This window comes from Glycine soja, chromosome 11, assembly GCF_004193775.1.
Source record: "Glycine soja cultivar W05 chromosome 11, ASM419377v2, whole genome shotgun sequence".
In the NCBI taxonomy this organism is placed as follows: Eukaryota; Viridiplantae; Streptophyta; class Magnoliopsida; order Fabales; family Fabaceae; genus Glycine; species Glycine soja.
In genome coordinates, this window is record NC_041012.1 from 35,675,868 (window position 1) to 35,689,464 (window position 13,597).

General features: G+C 33.9%; 2 protein-coding genes across 2 annotated transcripts; one reads left to right on the top strand and one right to left on the bottom strand.

Moving 5' to 3' along the window:
- The first annotated feature begins 3,899 nt into the window (after positions 1-3,899).
- LOC114377024 lies at positions 3,900-7,772 on the top strand. Its single transcript, XM_028335394.1, has 6 exons — positions 3,900-4,170; positions 5,087-6,082; positions 6,202-6,372; positions 6,706-6,848; positions 7,087-7,197; positions 7,283-7,772. Exons 1-6 carry the CDS (start codon positions 4,048-4,050, stop codon positions 7,359-7,361), a joined length of 1,623 nt encoding a protein of 540 aa, XP_028191195.1. The 5' UTR covers positions 3,900-4,047; the 3' UTR covers positions 7,362-7,772.
- An 898-nt stretch (positions 7,773-8,670) lies between these two features.
- On the bottom strand, positions 8,671-11,123 carry LOC114374850. The gene is made up of 5 exons (XM_028332557.1): positions 10,624-11,123; positions 9,544-10,302; positions 9,368-9,447; positions 9,219-9,290; positions 8,671-9,101 (listed from the first exon to the last, which is right to left on the bottom strand). Exons 1-5 carry the CDS (start codon positions 10,948-10,950, stop codon positions 8,858-8,860), a joined length of 1,482 nt encoding a protein of 493 aa, XP_028188358.1. The 5' UTR covers positions 10,951-11,123; the 3' UTR covers positions 8,671-8,857.
- Between the last annotated feature and the right edge of the window lie 2,474 nt (positions 11,124-13,597).

Here is a 13,597-nt window from a genome sequence, read left to right on the forward strand (position 1 = left end):
AAGGCTTCCAACGACTTAAGCATATGTAATATTTTTCATGTGTTCCCGCTCAAGGTCATTTTTCAAGCTTTGACCCAATTCAAGTTTATCGCCCTTTATATTGTGAGCTACACTTGGTGAACAATTTTTCATTTAAACCTCTCTAATTTTTTTTTTGTATAAGTCTCTTTAGACAAACCCAAAATGCCTCAAGATCTTTCTCTATGGATCTTAATGCATATGACATAAGATGCATCACTCATATCATTCATATCAAAGTTCTTTGAGAGGAACTATTTCACTTTATATATCATACCCTTATCATTAGTCGCAAGCAAAATATCCACATATAAAACAGGAAAACAAATCTATGGCATTTTCTTCAAAATCGAACATAAAGATAATCTCATGAGATTTTAAATACCATTGGCAAGAAACATGTTTCAATCCATATATGGATTTATTAAGTTTACATACTAAGTGTTCACCTTTACTAGAGAACAACCCTTCAGGTTGTTTCATGTAAACCTCGTTGCTAGATCAATATTGAGGAACACTGTTTTCACATCCATTTGATGTAACTCAAAGTCAAAATGAACTACTAATGTCATAACTACTCGAAGAAAATCTTTCTTAGACACAAGAGAAAATGTTAGTTTGAATTAAAAGACTCAAAAAACATAAAGTCCATATTATGAAAATATCAAACTAAGCAAGGCAAAGACATAAACATCAATCTGATACCAAATGATAGACTAAATGTAAACATGTTAGAAATCAAATAAACATATTCAAATCAAACTAAAAATGAAAGCGTTATCAGATTGAAAACTAACCTCGAGTCATTGCAAAGCTCGCATGTATGCAGACCCGTTCGATTTTAACTTTTCTAAACTTTCACTGACTCAACGCGATGGTATTTTGTTTATGAAGGAATAATAGACTCAATGACCCAAAACAATGAGCAAAATGTCTTATATAAAACTCTATCCATCATGAAGTTCAAAATATGAAGATATACAAGGACCATAAAATTTCATTTTGTTAACATTGATATGGGTTTAAATATAAGTTGAAAAATGAACCACATATTAATATATTTAGATAATTGTTTTCAAGTCACTTAAATGAAAAAAAAATATTGTCCCTAAAATATCGATAACTGCCAACATCTAAAATATTGTAACTCCCAACATTAATATATTTATAGTTTACATTATCATTAAAAAATATTTTTTTTTTCACTAACAAGTATTTTTAGGATTATGTTTAGTGATATGAAAGAAAATTATATGGAACATGAATGCCATAATAGTGGGGGGCACGACAAATATGTAATAAGTCATTTAGAAATTATTAGTATCGTGTCCTCTGTCATGCTTTTGGATTTTTATTTTTTTTTAAAGTGAGATCTGTAAGAATTCAGAACCTTAAAAAAGTCTAAAAGTAAAGAAAATTGAAGAGGATGTATACTATTATACTTCCTTATATACACTATGTTCATTGTCTGGTGCAACTCTTGTTGTGCTTAATGGCTTCTGGAATCTAACTCTATTCTTTTCTTGATTTCCATTTTTTTTACTGGATTTCCATGCGTTATTACAGTCATGATATCATATTTTTGGGATTCTACTACTAGTCTACAATGCATTTCCAGGTGTATGACTCGTACGTCTTATTGGGCTTAAGTTTGGTCGGCATGGGCTTAAGTTTTTGAACTTGTTTAAGTGTTGAGTCAATCTTGGATCACTAATGGGTGTTTTTTTTTTTGTACTTCCCGAATTACTTGCACTTTTCATATTGATTTCAGAATATGATCATTCCAAAACAATATGAAAACTGTAGGAAGCAACTTAATTCTGAAAGCAATATGAGAAGTGCGGGAAGCAATTCGGGGAGTGCAGAAAACAATTGCCAGCACTAATATACTGAAGGACAAAGGCACCAAACTAAAGCAGGAAGATGATCTACATTAATTATAAGATTGATTCATACGATTGTAATGCGTAAAAAAAAACAGATTGATTCATAAATTAGGTATTAATATTTAATTTCTTTGCTCGGTCAAAGTGATTAACAATAATAATAATAAGTGTACAACGAAATATAGGTGTTGAATTTTGAACGCAAAACTTATGACTAATTTTTTAGATGTTTTTTTAACATTGCTTTACACTAAAAAAAATTGATTTCTTCAGTAAAAAATAAATGATTTCTCTTGATAAAGGTCAATGACAACTCTATCAAAGACTCAATGGGCTATACATCTTAAACGTTCTAGTAGGCGGGTTTGTTCCAATTTTTAAGCCCATGATGCATTTGAATATACCCCTCCCCTCCTTTTATTCCATTGAGAATTATTTTCAAAGACAAACTGTTGGCACAGAAGTAATCACGTATGGATCAATTTCATTGAAATAATATTATATAGATGCATTTTATATGTAAACCAGTAAAAAAATTTTTAAAAAAATCCAACTTTTTTTTACGTTTTTATATACACACACGTAACTTTTTAAAGATAAAAAAATGTCACCAATAAAACATTCTAGCTCGAAGACCATCCTTCCAGCCTTACCCTCAACGCACAAATTGAGCCGTGAAACATTTCATGTCAAGAAAGAACCGTGGAAAAGTAAAAATATTTGAAAAAAAAAACAGAGATGATTTAGGTTATACGTTTCTTGAATAAAAGAAAATGTGACGTTGTACCCAATTTAAATTCAAATAAAGTAACGAACAAATGCTTTGTTTATGGTAAAAAGAAGAAACGGACAAGTATTTTTGTAGACAAAGTCAATGGTGTACCGTATACAACAATGTCTGTTTTACGCCAAGGGTAAGTGATAAGGAGTTGTTGTTTTTCTCTAAGTAACTTGAATCTGATTGAAGTTAACAACCTGTGTTTTGATCGCTGTGGCAATCATTATGCTCTATTATCGTCGATCTCTCATTATTATTGCCCACCACATCTATAACCTTATTACACAAAAGAAAACAAAAAAAGAGGAGAATTTTACTTGGTATGAGCTGTTATGGATTTGGCTTTATGATTCTCCAAACTGTCTTTCTGCTAATATCTTTTGGTCATTTCTATTTTCCTTTTAGTTTCAAGCCAAAATATGTTCAAACTTTAAAACACCTAATCCGTTACTATATTAAAAGTTAATAAACATATTATATATCACAATATATAATTGGATATTTGTACAAAAATCTTTTACATCATTGACATATTTAAATTAGTTTTTTTTCCTTATCTTTGTTTTCTCAGTTTAACTCAAGTGTTATTATTATTTATTTTAAAGTTAAATTTCAAGTAGTAAAGGAAATATTATTTTTAATTAGACTACAAATTAACTAGCGTTAGAGTGTTTGAGCTTAATCAATAATCTCGAATTTGAATATTGAATTAATATACACTCACACTAAATACTTGAAGGGATGTGAAAGAGTTTCACCTCTCATATGAAATGTTAATTAATTGATTAAAACATAATTTTTTAACCAAATAAGTGAATTAACTTGTGCAAGATTATTTTAAATTAATCATTAGTTTCATGTTTTAGTATTGGATATGTAATTACGGCAAATGATACTTAAATGAAAGAAGAAGCATTTTACCTTCTATGATAATCTTATTTGATTTTAGAATTACAATTGTCTTTACGTAAATTCATATTTACTTCAAAGGAGAAGTACCAAAGAAGATGCATTGACAAAAAAAGTACATTGGAGTTGCCTCTAACAACCCAAACATGTCGTGTTACATGTGAAAGATATACGTAGTCTCTAACAAAATATTATTTATTATATTCTTAAATAAAATTAGAAAAGAATGTGAGAAAAAATGATAATAATAATAATAATAATAAAAAAAAGACAAGGAAAGGAGAAAACACTCCATGAGTGTTTGAATTGGGTGCCCCGAAAGTAGGGAAATAATTGAAAATGAAGAAAAAGCTCAAGTTGGTATGCTTTCCATTGTCATCAAGCAATAAGCATCCCCATCTTACATCTAGCTAGCAAGCTGAGCTCTCTGTGCCTCTCATCTTCTCTTTTCAAGTCATGGGTTCGTCCTCTAGTCGACTTGGGTCTCGCCCTTCTGCTTCTAGTTCTAGTCACAGGGTCAACCGCTTCAGACTATCGTCTCTTCTATGTGGCACCTCCACCTCTCGCTCCATTCATCAGGTACCCTTCTCCCTCTCCCCCCCCAAAATCCTTTCTTACACCCTATTTCATCAATACCCATTTCGTTGTTTACGTTCACGTACAATTTTTCAATTCAAAAAATTGATTTTTCACATCTGGGATTGATCCACCTGATCCCCCCTTTTAATTATAGGGACGAAAATAAAGTATCTGTTCCTATTGTTTTTAAATCAGGGACCTCTTTTTTTGCTGTGTGGTTATAAAATTTATGTGCAAATTTAGCTTTTCATAGGGGGGCAAGCAATTGAGCTTGACTTTATGGTTAGCAGTCTTGTCAAAGTATAGGCTTTTTGGTAAGGTAATTGATTTTTTGTTTTGTTTTTGGGAATTGATTGTGTGAGATCATCTTTCATACATGAACTTGTTCGCAGTTTATGGGGGTTTATTGATTATCATGGTTGTTGGAGTTTTCAGAATCTGATAATTTGTCATTTGATTAATACGGTTTGACGTATATGAGTTTAATCCATGAAATTATCTCCTTACGATGCCTATGGTATCATTCAGTGAATGGTGAAAATCTCTGCTAACATTTTGAAAAATTAAAATTTCACAAGTTACAGGATTTTGAATTCAACTCTTTCTCCATTCACTGGCTAGTGGTGGCACTCCTTTACTTTCTATTGATCTGTCTGAATTTCAGAGACAAGTTGGTCGATATTAATTTATGCATCTTGGTATCTACTACAAGGATGCGTTTCAAAAGATCATATTTGTTCTTAACTTATTGGCGAATCTTGTGAGGAAAGCATAGCTTATTAGTATGGTTTTAAATTTTATGCACAAGCCATGTTAATTTAACTGGTCTCACGCATGCTACAATTTGGGGATGATTGTTAAATAAATGCTGAAAGTGGTTGATACAGGAAGTGACATTCTTATATTGTGTTTTTAGATGGAAGAACATTCATCTGAACTTCAGGTTGATTCAGCTAGAGATTTTGATGGTGAAATTCTGAAAGACACTGAGGAATCGCCTTTGTCATATACAGAAGCTAGAATTAGCTCCAGTCCCCCTGCTGAAACTGTAACCTCATCTGATATGAGAACTGAGTTCCATGCTAATACTAGTGTTGAAGGTTCTTCTAGAAACGTTGCAACAAATAGTAAGAGGAGCTGCTTGGCTGAACATGAGGAGCTAGTCCCTCCTTATCAGGTAAGTGCTGGTCATAGTGGTCATGAATCATATAGTGATAGTAGCAACGCAGCTAGTACTTCATTTGTAGAACAGCAGTCTTCAGATCCAGTCTCTGTAAATGTTTCTGCTAACAAGGATGTAGTCAATGATGTTAATAATCCAGTGCTTAGTGGTGTCTCTCAAGTCTCTCACGAGACAATGCACCCAAGAAGTTCAACCCCTCAAGAGCATGGGAATTTTGGTTCTGGTGAAATCTCTGTTGAGAATCACACTAGTGCATTCATATCTATCCAGAATTCTTCCAACCCTGTTGCTCAAGTTTCCAACATAGCAGCAACCTCTCAAGTGCCAGAAGATGAACCTCGTCGTGAGACAATACCTTCGGGTTTAGGTATTCTTGTGTCCAATCGGGAAAGAGGGCCAGGAAATGATAGTGTGCTTCAAGTTGATGTGGTCACCATATCTTCCAACATTTTGTCTGGAAGCAGTGCTGATGCCAATGATTATGATTCCAGAAGGAATGATAGAAGATTATTTTGGGATGCTTTTTCACGACGTAGTTCTAGAAGGCTTGGTGATTCTCCAACCATTGTCTTCTCTGCTGGGGGTGCTGATGATTCTGGATCTCAAGATCGATGGCTAGTTGATTTTGGAGGTGATTTGTCAAATGATGGGGTTGGAGCTGCTTCCGGATATATGGGTAGTAGAATTCACAGATTGAATGAACGAAGAATGCGGCACTCGAGATCTGAGGTGATTTTGAAAATTTGCAGCATAGAATGCCTCAAATTGCTTTTATCACCTACTTGGATTTGTTAACTGCGATTGTGATCCCTTTCATCTTATTTAACCTGTTAAATTACTTTTTATAGATCTGGGAAAGGCTTCGTGGTGGCTTTGATGAGATTGGTCGGTGGAATTCATGTCCACTAGGAATTCATGCAGATGGCATGTGCTTCTGTGAGTCTTCGCCAATGGCTGAGGAATCTAGCACTCGAGCAAGTATTTCAAGAATAGTCATGCTGGCTGAGGCTTTGTTTGAGGTTTTAACCATCTCTCATACTTACTGTTTGCTGCTAGCTTTAATTCAATTTAGCAGTCCACCCTTTTTTCTTGATTATTTAAACTCTACACATCATTTTTTTGCTTTATATTTTAAGCATTAAATTTAAACCTGATTCTTGCTGACTTTCAGTTGGTGAAATCTAATTATGATACCGTTGATTGGGTAGTGTGCTTATTAATAAGAGCATTCAGAGTGCACATGCTCTAATGCATTTGTTTTTCATCTTTTTGGCCTCTTTTCTAGGCTCTAGAGTGTCATGTCTCCTGATAATTAAGATCATTTGATTCAGGTGTAGTGTTTTGGACTGCAGGTTTTAGATGAAATCCATCGGCAACCTGGCTCTCTGTCTCTATCCATGGTCTCACTCCCTGCACCTGAATCAATTGTTGATTCCCTCCCTCTGAAATCTCACAAAAAGGTTGATGGGGCTGATGTAGGCAATGATGCTGAACAGTAAGTCTCCTACTCTCAATTATCTTATGCAAATACTTGGGCATAAAATAATGTCATTAAATGTGTCAGTGTGGTTTTGGTTTGAGTTATTGGCTTTTTATGCTGGAAGTTTATGTCAGTGTGGTTATGATAGTTTGTCAGGCGATGAATACTTACATGAAACTTTCTATTTTTTATTATTTTTATTTCTGTTCAAAATTCTGCTTTCTCCCAATATTAAAAATTATGAATTTGGTAGATGCTACATATGTCTGGCGGATTATGAAGAAGGGGACCAAATACGAGTGCTTCCTTGCTTCCACGAGTATCACATGTCATGTGTCGATAAATGGCTTAAAGAAATACATGGGTATTGTCATCTTTTATCATTCTTTTTGTATTTACCAGTTTTCATTTTATAAATAACAACTTACTCAGCTTCCCTCTTTTGACAGTGTATGTCCTCTGTGTCGCGGCAATGTCTGTGGAGGGTCCACAGAGTCTTCTGCCAACTCGGAAGTGCAGTCTCATTGACATTGTACATAGAATGTAAATATTAAAATTTAGACTAAGCTTCCATTAGGGTCCTCTAAAGATACACTTGACATCAAATTGGTCTTTCAAATATGTGTCATCAAAATGGTTCAAGCTATTGCCACATACAAACTTGACCCGAAGACTGTTTTGCTGTCACCCAAATTCTTTAAAGGACTAATTTGACATCACAGATCTTTAAGAGACTAAATTGATATGAAGTGTATCTTTGAATAGCCAAAAATGATGGTCTAAAGTATATTCGACCCATGACAATGATATGCATAAAACGGTCGTTTAGAGTCCGGAGTACAAAGTGAGATTGTGTATCCGAATTTTATGATGCTTCCGTAGTCCTATTCCCTAGTACATATTCCATGGCAAAGCTAATTAACTGTGTGTTGATAATTTTTTTCTTCCCATTAATGGAACGGGAGGAAGCAAGAGGGAACGGACTACAATAGAAAATTAAAGAATGAAGCGAAGTTGCCCTTTCCTTTATTTAGAAGATAGTAAAGAAATAGAAGGGAACTTTATTATTTTTAAGTTTCCCCTCATCTATCCCACTATTAGAAAAAAAAACAAAAATGGTTTCTTTTAAGGGAAAATAATGTGAGGGAAATGATTTGGTAAAAAAAATGTGAAAAAATGATTTTTTATTTATGTTAAATTAAATTAGAATATGTGAGAATCTTAATTAATAAAAAATTATTTTCTCTAGCCTTTTTAAATATGCATTTCACATACTATTTTTTTAATTGGTTAAAAATTCTTTCAACCATCTTACAACTTTTTATCTTTATTTATATATTTGATTATATTAATTATCTATCTTTTTGTATTTCAATAGTTTGTTTTTAACAATTTGTCAATAACTAAAAATAGCCTTATATTAAAGTTTAAATGCTTCATTGTAAATGAAAACTATAATTTTTACATTCCAATATACTAGTTCCCTAATTCTATGCCGTATCACATTCTTTTTCGTCCTCCCCTCGTGTTCTTCCTTCTCCATTTTATGTTGTTCTGTTTACTAAAATTTATCGAGAGTCTGCTATATCTTGAAAACTACACTCCAAAAAAGTAATATTATGTGACTAATAAATCTTCGAAGACAACATTGTTAGATGCCTTAAGCGGCCGATTCTTAAGTTGTTTTCTCCTTATTTTTCCAACAAAAATACAGGGACTTGTCCACTTGATTTCTTTTCTCTATTCCATTTCTTTTTCCTCATTATTCGTGAATCGTGATCCAAACACTGCAAAGGAAACATCAAATGATAATTGAACTTATAGAAGCAACGATTACTTATCACTAGAAATGCTTGATATTAATAATTAATAATAGTAGAAATATTGATATCCTGGCTGAGGAGGATTATCGATAATTGAGACAGTAATTACAAGTCTTGTTATTTTCTGGCTCAACAATACAACGGACACTGTACGGATGAGTTTCCTAGAGAGGAAGCTGATCCATACCCCTTAAAATTAAACTAAACATAACCATGAGAAAATGGATTGATGTTTCTGCTGCGAACTGAATTATTATCACGATGATCAAATAGATTTGGATGAAGGTTTTCGTCATCGTCAAATGTTGTTGTTGTTGTCCACCGCCTAGAGTTGCTGTGTTTTTCTCTAGCAATGCTGCGCATGTTCTCCATTTCCGCAACATGGTCCTTGAATTCCTTCTTCACCACATCCAGCACAACATCACCGTATCGGTCACACCATGATCTTCATATTCATACACAATAGACACACAAGAAAATCGTTATTTCGTAATTACATGAAACAAGTTATCCAAAGTTGAAATCACATACTATGAAAGAGGGTCTATGTAATCTGACTCACTTGGGAAAGTAATTTTTTAACTCAGCCTTGTCCACTGGAATTCTGGTAGAAATTGCTTCAATCTGATCATTGCTGTTGGTACAAGCAACTAGTATCAAATTTTCAAATGCAATATGATAAAATAACTAAGAAAATATACAAATACTTACGAGAACTTAAGATTTGGGTTTGTGCTGCTCAGTTCTGTCTGGATTCTTGACAACTCCTTCTTTATCTTGTCTCCCAAAACCTATTTATGGTGCAGAAAAAAATTGTTTAACATGTCCAAAATTAGCTCGATAAGAAAATGAGATTCATAGATTAAAAGGGATGGAGGATCTAAAACCTTATCAATAAAAAAATCAGACGGGGAACCATCAGAATGCAACTTCTTCTTTATTAACTTTGTATGTGGTCCCTCCCCAAGTGCCTTTGCCAAGGAACCTGAATAGGCCTCACTGTCAGATTTTTCATTACGAGGCAAAGGAGCTGTCTCATCCTCTGATTCATTTCTCCTCCATTTCTTGAACCCTTCAAACCCCCATTGCTTTTTACCTGATTTCCCTGATCTTTGATCTTGTTCAGGACAACCACTTTGCTCCTTATGAAACAAAGTCCTAAATGGTTTCCTCTTCAACTTGTCCAAACCATTACTCTCCTTCACTGGTTCTGGAGGCCCACTTTCCTCCATGAGAATTGACCCTCCTTCACTTTGTTTTTCCTTAGTCTGAAGATCCCAGAAGGGGTTTTCCCTCGATTCATTTTTGGCAGACAAAGAAGGTGAATCAAATATGCTCTTTTCTGCCCCATTTTTCCCAGCTTTGCCAAAGCCAAAAACCGAGGCTGCTCCTTTAATCTGCTTCATAGCTGATCCCGGATTGGACTTGCTCTTACAACCCGAATTCTCTTTGTTCACCGAGCATTTCTCATCCTTCAAGTCAATCACCGACCACTCTTCTTCCGAATTCTCTTTTGAGTCCTTAGGCCCTGCCACGATCACATCCCTAGCTTCAATCTGAGCCCCTTGAGCTGCCAGTCTCCGGAGCAATGGCCTCTTAGAAGAATGGTACTCTTCTTCAGAAATGCACTTGGCATAAAGAAGTTCCTGGTAACAAGCAAAACGTGTGTTTGAACTTTGAATAGGCGTTTGCAAAATTTATTTGAATTAAAATTAACATGATTTATGTTTCAATGTTTTAATTCGTAGTAAAAATCAGTACAAAATTTTAAGGAAAAGCTAATTAGAATTGCTCCAACCCAAAATAAATTCTGGATCCAGAATCAGTTCCTGGACATAAAACCAACATTTATCTAAAAAGCTGATATTTAAATGTGGATCCTGAATCATCCAACACGAATCCAAACATGCTATGAGTCATTCAAAGAGTCACCTTTTTCGTGAAAAATATAACTTATTGACACTGACCTGGAGAAACAGAAGCTTGTCTCTTAATATAACGGGGTGTTCTTGTTCTGGAGGAGAAGCAATGAGGGTGTCTAGCAAGTGAGTTCTGAAGGCCGAAACCTCAGATTCAGCGACGATGCCTTCTTTGTGGAGACCCATTAAGTTCAGCACCTGGTGGAAAGAGTCTTGCTGCCATTTGAGGTTGCCTGATTGCAGCTTCGACAATTTGTGTTCCGCAGCAGGTAACGGTCGTTTCTTGAAGCTGAAAGGAAGAATGGTTTTGCACAGAGAGGTGAGTGAGTCATGGAGGGTTGAGTAGTACGTGGGGGTGTAGTAGGAGTACACCATTTTCGATTGTTCTAGTTAGATGAAGAAGGCGTTTCTCGACAACGAATGCGACTTTTGTGATAAAAGGGTAATGAATTTTATTTTATTTTGAGAGTTGAAGATAGTGTCGGGAATTATGTGTATGGGTTTTCAGATTTTGAATCTTGGAGGCGTTGCTCTAAAGTCTTCACGTTGGAAACTAGCCGTTGAGTATGGGGTGAACAAAAATCAAACGTCGTCGTTTTCATTCATTTTTCATTATTGCTAGAAAATTGGGATGGTATGCTTTGAAAATTGACGGTTTTGACGCAATTGTTGTGTGAATTTTTATCTAAATTCATACTAAAAAATTAGGATGGTATGCTTTGAGGATTATGGTTTTGACTCAATTATTGTATGAATTTTAATTCAAATTCATATTATAAAATCTGGATGGTATTATTGAGGGATTTGATGCTATTATTGTATGAATTTTATTCAAATTCATAGAAAAAATTGGGATGATATTTTTATAAAAGAGGAGTTGAACAACAATTACAAGGTGTGAGATGTAGTCCTCGAGTTACAGAAATCATAACAACCAACTAACCAAATACACCACATAAGTGAGCACTAGAGATGCCCGTGTGCAATTTTTCAACCAAACAAATTAACGCTCCTAGTACTACAGACAACACAGTATCGTGACTACTGTCAAACAACAACAAATCCCCCAAGAAGAAAATTGGGAATGAGAATTGATGATTTTGACGCAATTATTGAAATCATACTATAAAATTGGGATGCAGATGCTTATGTATGAAAGATGTCGTGTGAGTTAGGCTTGATGGAAGGCTAACCATTGACAACCTCTATTTTTGCCGTGGGTTTTTCGATGTTCTGATAATATGTTCATCTCAGTATACATATGTTGACGTGTATGTGGGGTTTTAGTACTCTGTTATGATGGGTTGGTTTTGTTTTTAGGTTGCCTCTTTCAAGGCTTTCAGTTTTCTGTCATTCTCTCTTTTTGTCTGTTCGGAGTTGTCATATATCAGACCTTGTGAATTATGTTTGAGCCTCCTTTTCATTTTATTAATAAAACTTATCTTTGCCTTCAAAATTTTTTTTATTCAAATTTGTACTAAAAAATCTTGACGGTATTATCACTTTAATAATTGATGGATTTGATGCTATTATTGTATGGATTTTAGCCACATTCATATTAGAAAATTGGGATGCTATGCTTTCAGAATTGACCTGACGATTTTGATGCAATTATTGTATAATTTTTTTTAATTCAATTTGATGTCATAAAATTGATATGATATGCTTTGAGAATTGACCATTTTGATACAATAATTGTATGAATGTGATTTATGCTATAAGTAACCACTAGAGACGCCCATGTGCAACTTTTCAACCAAACAGATTCACTCTCCTAATTCCAGAGACAACAACACAATATCGTCATGACGACTAAACAGCAACAAAGCCCTGAACAAGAAAATTGGGTATGTGATTATTATTGTATATCCTTATATAAGAATTGCACTAATTTAAAATTCGTTTAACTAATATTTATTTTTTATCTATTATCTTTAATTATAATTATTTTTAACCAATCCAATATATTATTATATTAATATTTTTTTTCTAAATAAAAATAACAATCTAATATTTAAAAAAAAATTATTCTTTTACATATATTTTATTTTTATGAACCTCGTAATCCTAACTATTTTTTTATTTTCATATATTTTACAGTAATAATAATAATAAATAAGTGAACAAAATTAACCATTACTTCAAGAATGTGATTCTTGAATATTCTTTTTCTAAAATTTAAAAGTTTAGGACCGAAGGGGGTACCTGATCCTTTTTATGGACATGGTTCTTTACAACCTTGGTATGGGTTTTAACTCCCTCTTATTTATGCAATCCTTAAAGTGCAGAGTAATGTGATTTTATTATTTTATCTTTTTTTCATTGAGCACTGTGCACTACAACAAGGGGAAAGGATTCCCTTTTATATATTTTGTGGATCTTGGCAAAGGAACAACACTCTCTTACGTGCCTTTGCTTCTTTCTTTCTTTTCATCCAGCCAATTCATAGATATTCATTCTACAGTGACCCTTTGTCTCTCTCTTTTTCTGGCATTACTACCTTCTCCTCCTTACCATTTTCACAAACCTTCTTATTGCTCCCATTTCTCTCTCTACATTCTTTCTGGCTGATAAAGCACTTTCTTCTTCAGTTCCATTCCATTCCTCACAAGAGTCTCTTAATTCTTGATTTCACAATAACATACCCTCTCTGCAAGAACCCGTTTTTCACTTTTCCAGCTTCCATTCCATTCCATTTTCACAAACCTTTTTATTGCCCCCATTTCTCTCTCTCTACATTCTTTCTTGCTGATAAAGCAACTCTTTTTTCCAAGCTCTTTCTTCTTCAGTTTCATTCCATTCCTCACAAGAGTCTCTTCATTCTTGATTTCACAAGAACATACCCTCTCTGCAAGAACCCGTTTTTCACTTTTCCAGCTTCGTATATTCGGATTCTCAGGAGCGAAAATGTTGCATGCGCTATTCAAGCCCAAATTCTATTCCAAGTGATAATCTTCTATGTTTCCCTCCTTTCCTTTTTTATTTTCTTCTTAAAATAACAATAATGATGATGAAATTAAAA

What these genes read in the sequence shown, in the direction of transcription:
- LOC114377024 (XM_028335394.1), top strand. Translation starts at nt 4,048, where the DNA reads ATGGGTTCGTCCTCTAGTCGACTTGGGTCTCGCCCTTCTGCTTCTAGT. An exon ending in CCTCTCGCTCCATTCATCAG is followed by an intron (nt 4,171 to 5,086) that starts GTACCCTTCTCC and finishes TTGTGTTTTTAG; the next exon opens with ATGGAAGAACATTCATCTGA. An exon ending in TGCGGCACTCGAGATCTGAG is followed by an intron (nt 6,083 to 6,201) that starts GTGATTTTGAAA and finishes TACTTTTTATAG; the next exon opens with ATCTGGGAAAGGCTTCGTGG.
- LOC114374850 (XM_028332557.1), bottom strand. Translation starts at nt 10,950, where the DNA reads ATGGTGTACTCCTACTACACCCCCACGTACTACTCAACCCTCCATGAC. An exon ending in AACCCAAATCTTAAGTTCTC is followed by an intron (nt 9,291 to 9,367) that starts GTAAGTATTTGT and finishes TTGTACCAACAG; the next exon opens with CAATGATCAGATTGAAGCAA. An exon ending in TTAAAAAATTACTTTCCCAA is followed by an intron (nt 9,102 to 9,218) that starts GTGAGTCAGATT and finishes ATGAATATGAAG; the next exon opens with ATCATGGTGTGACCGATACG.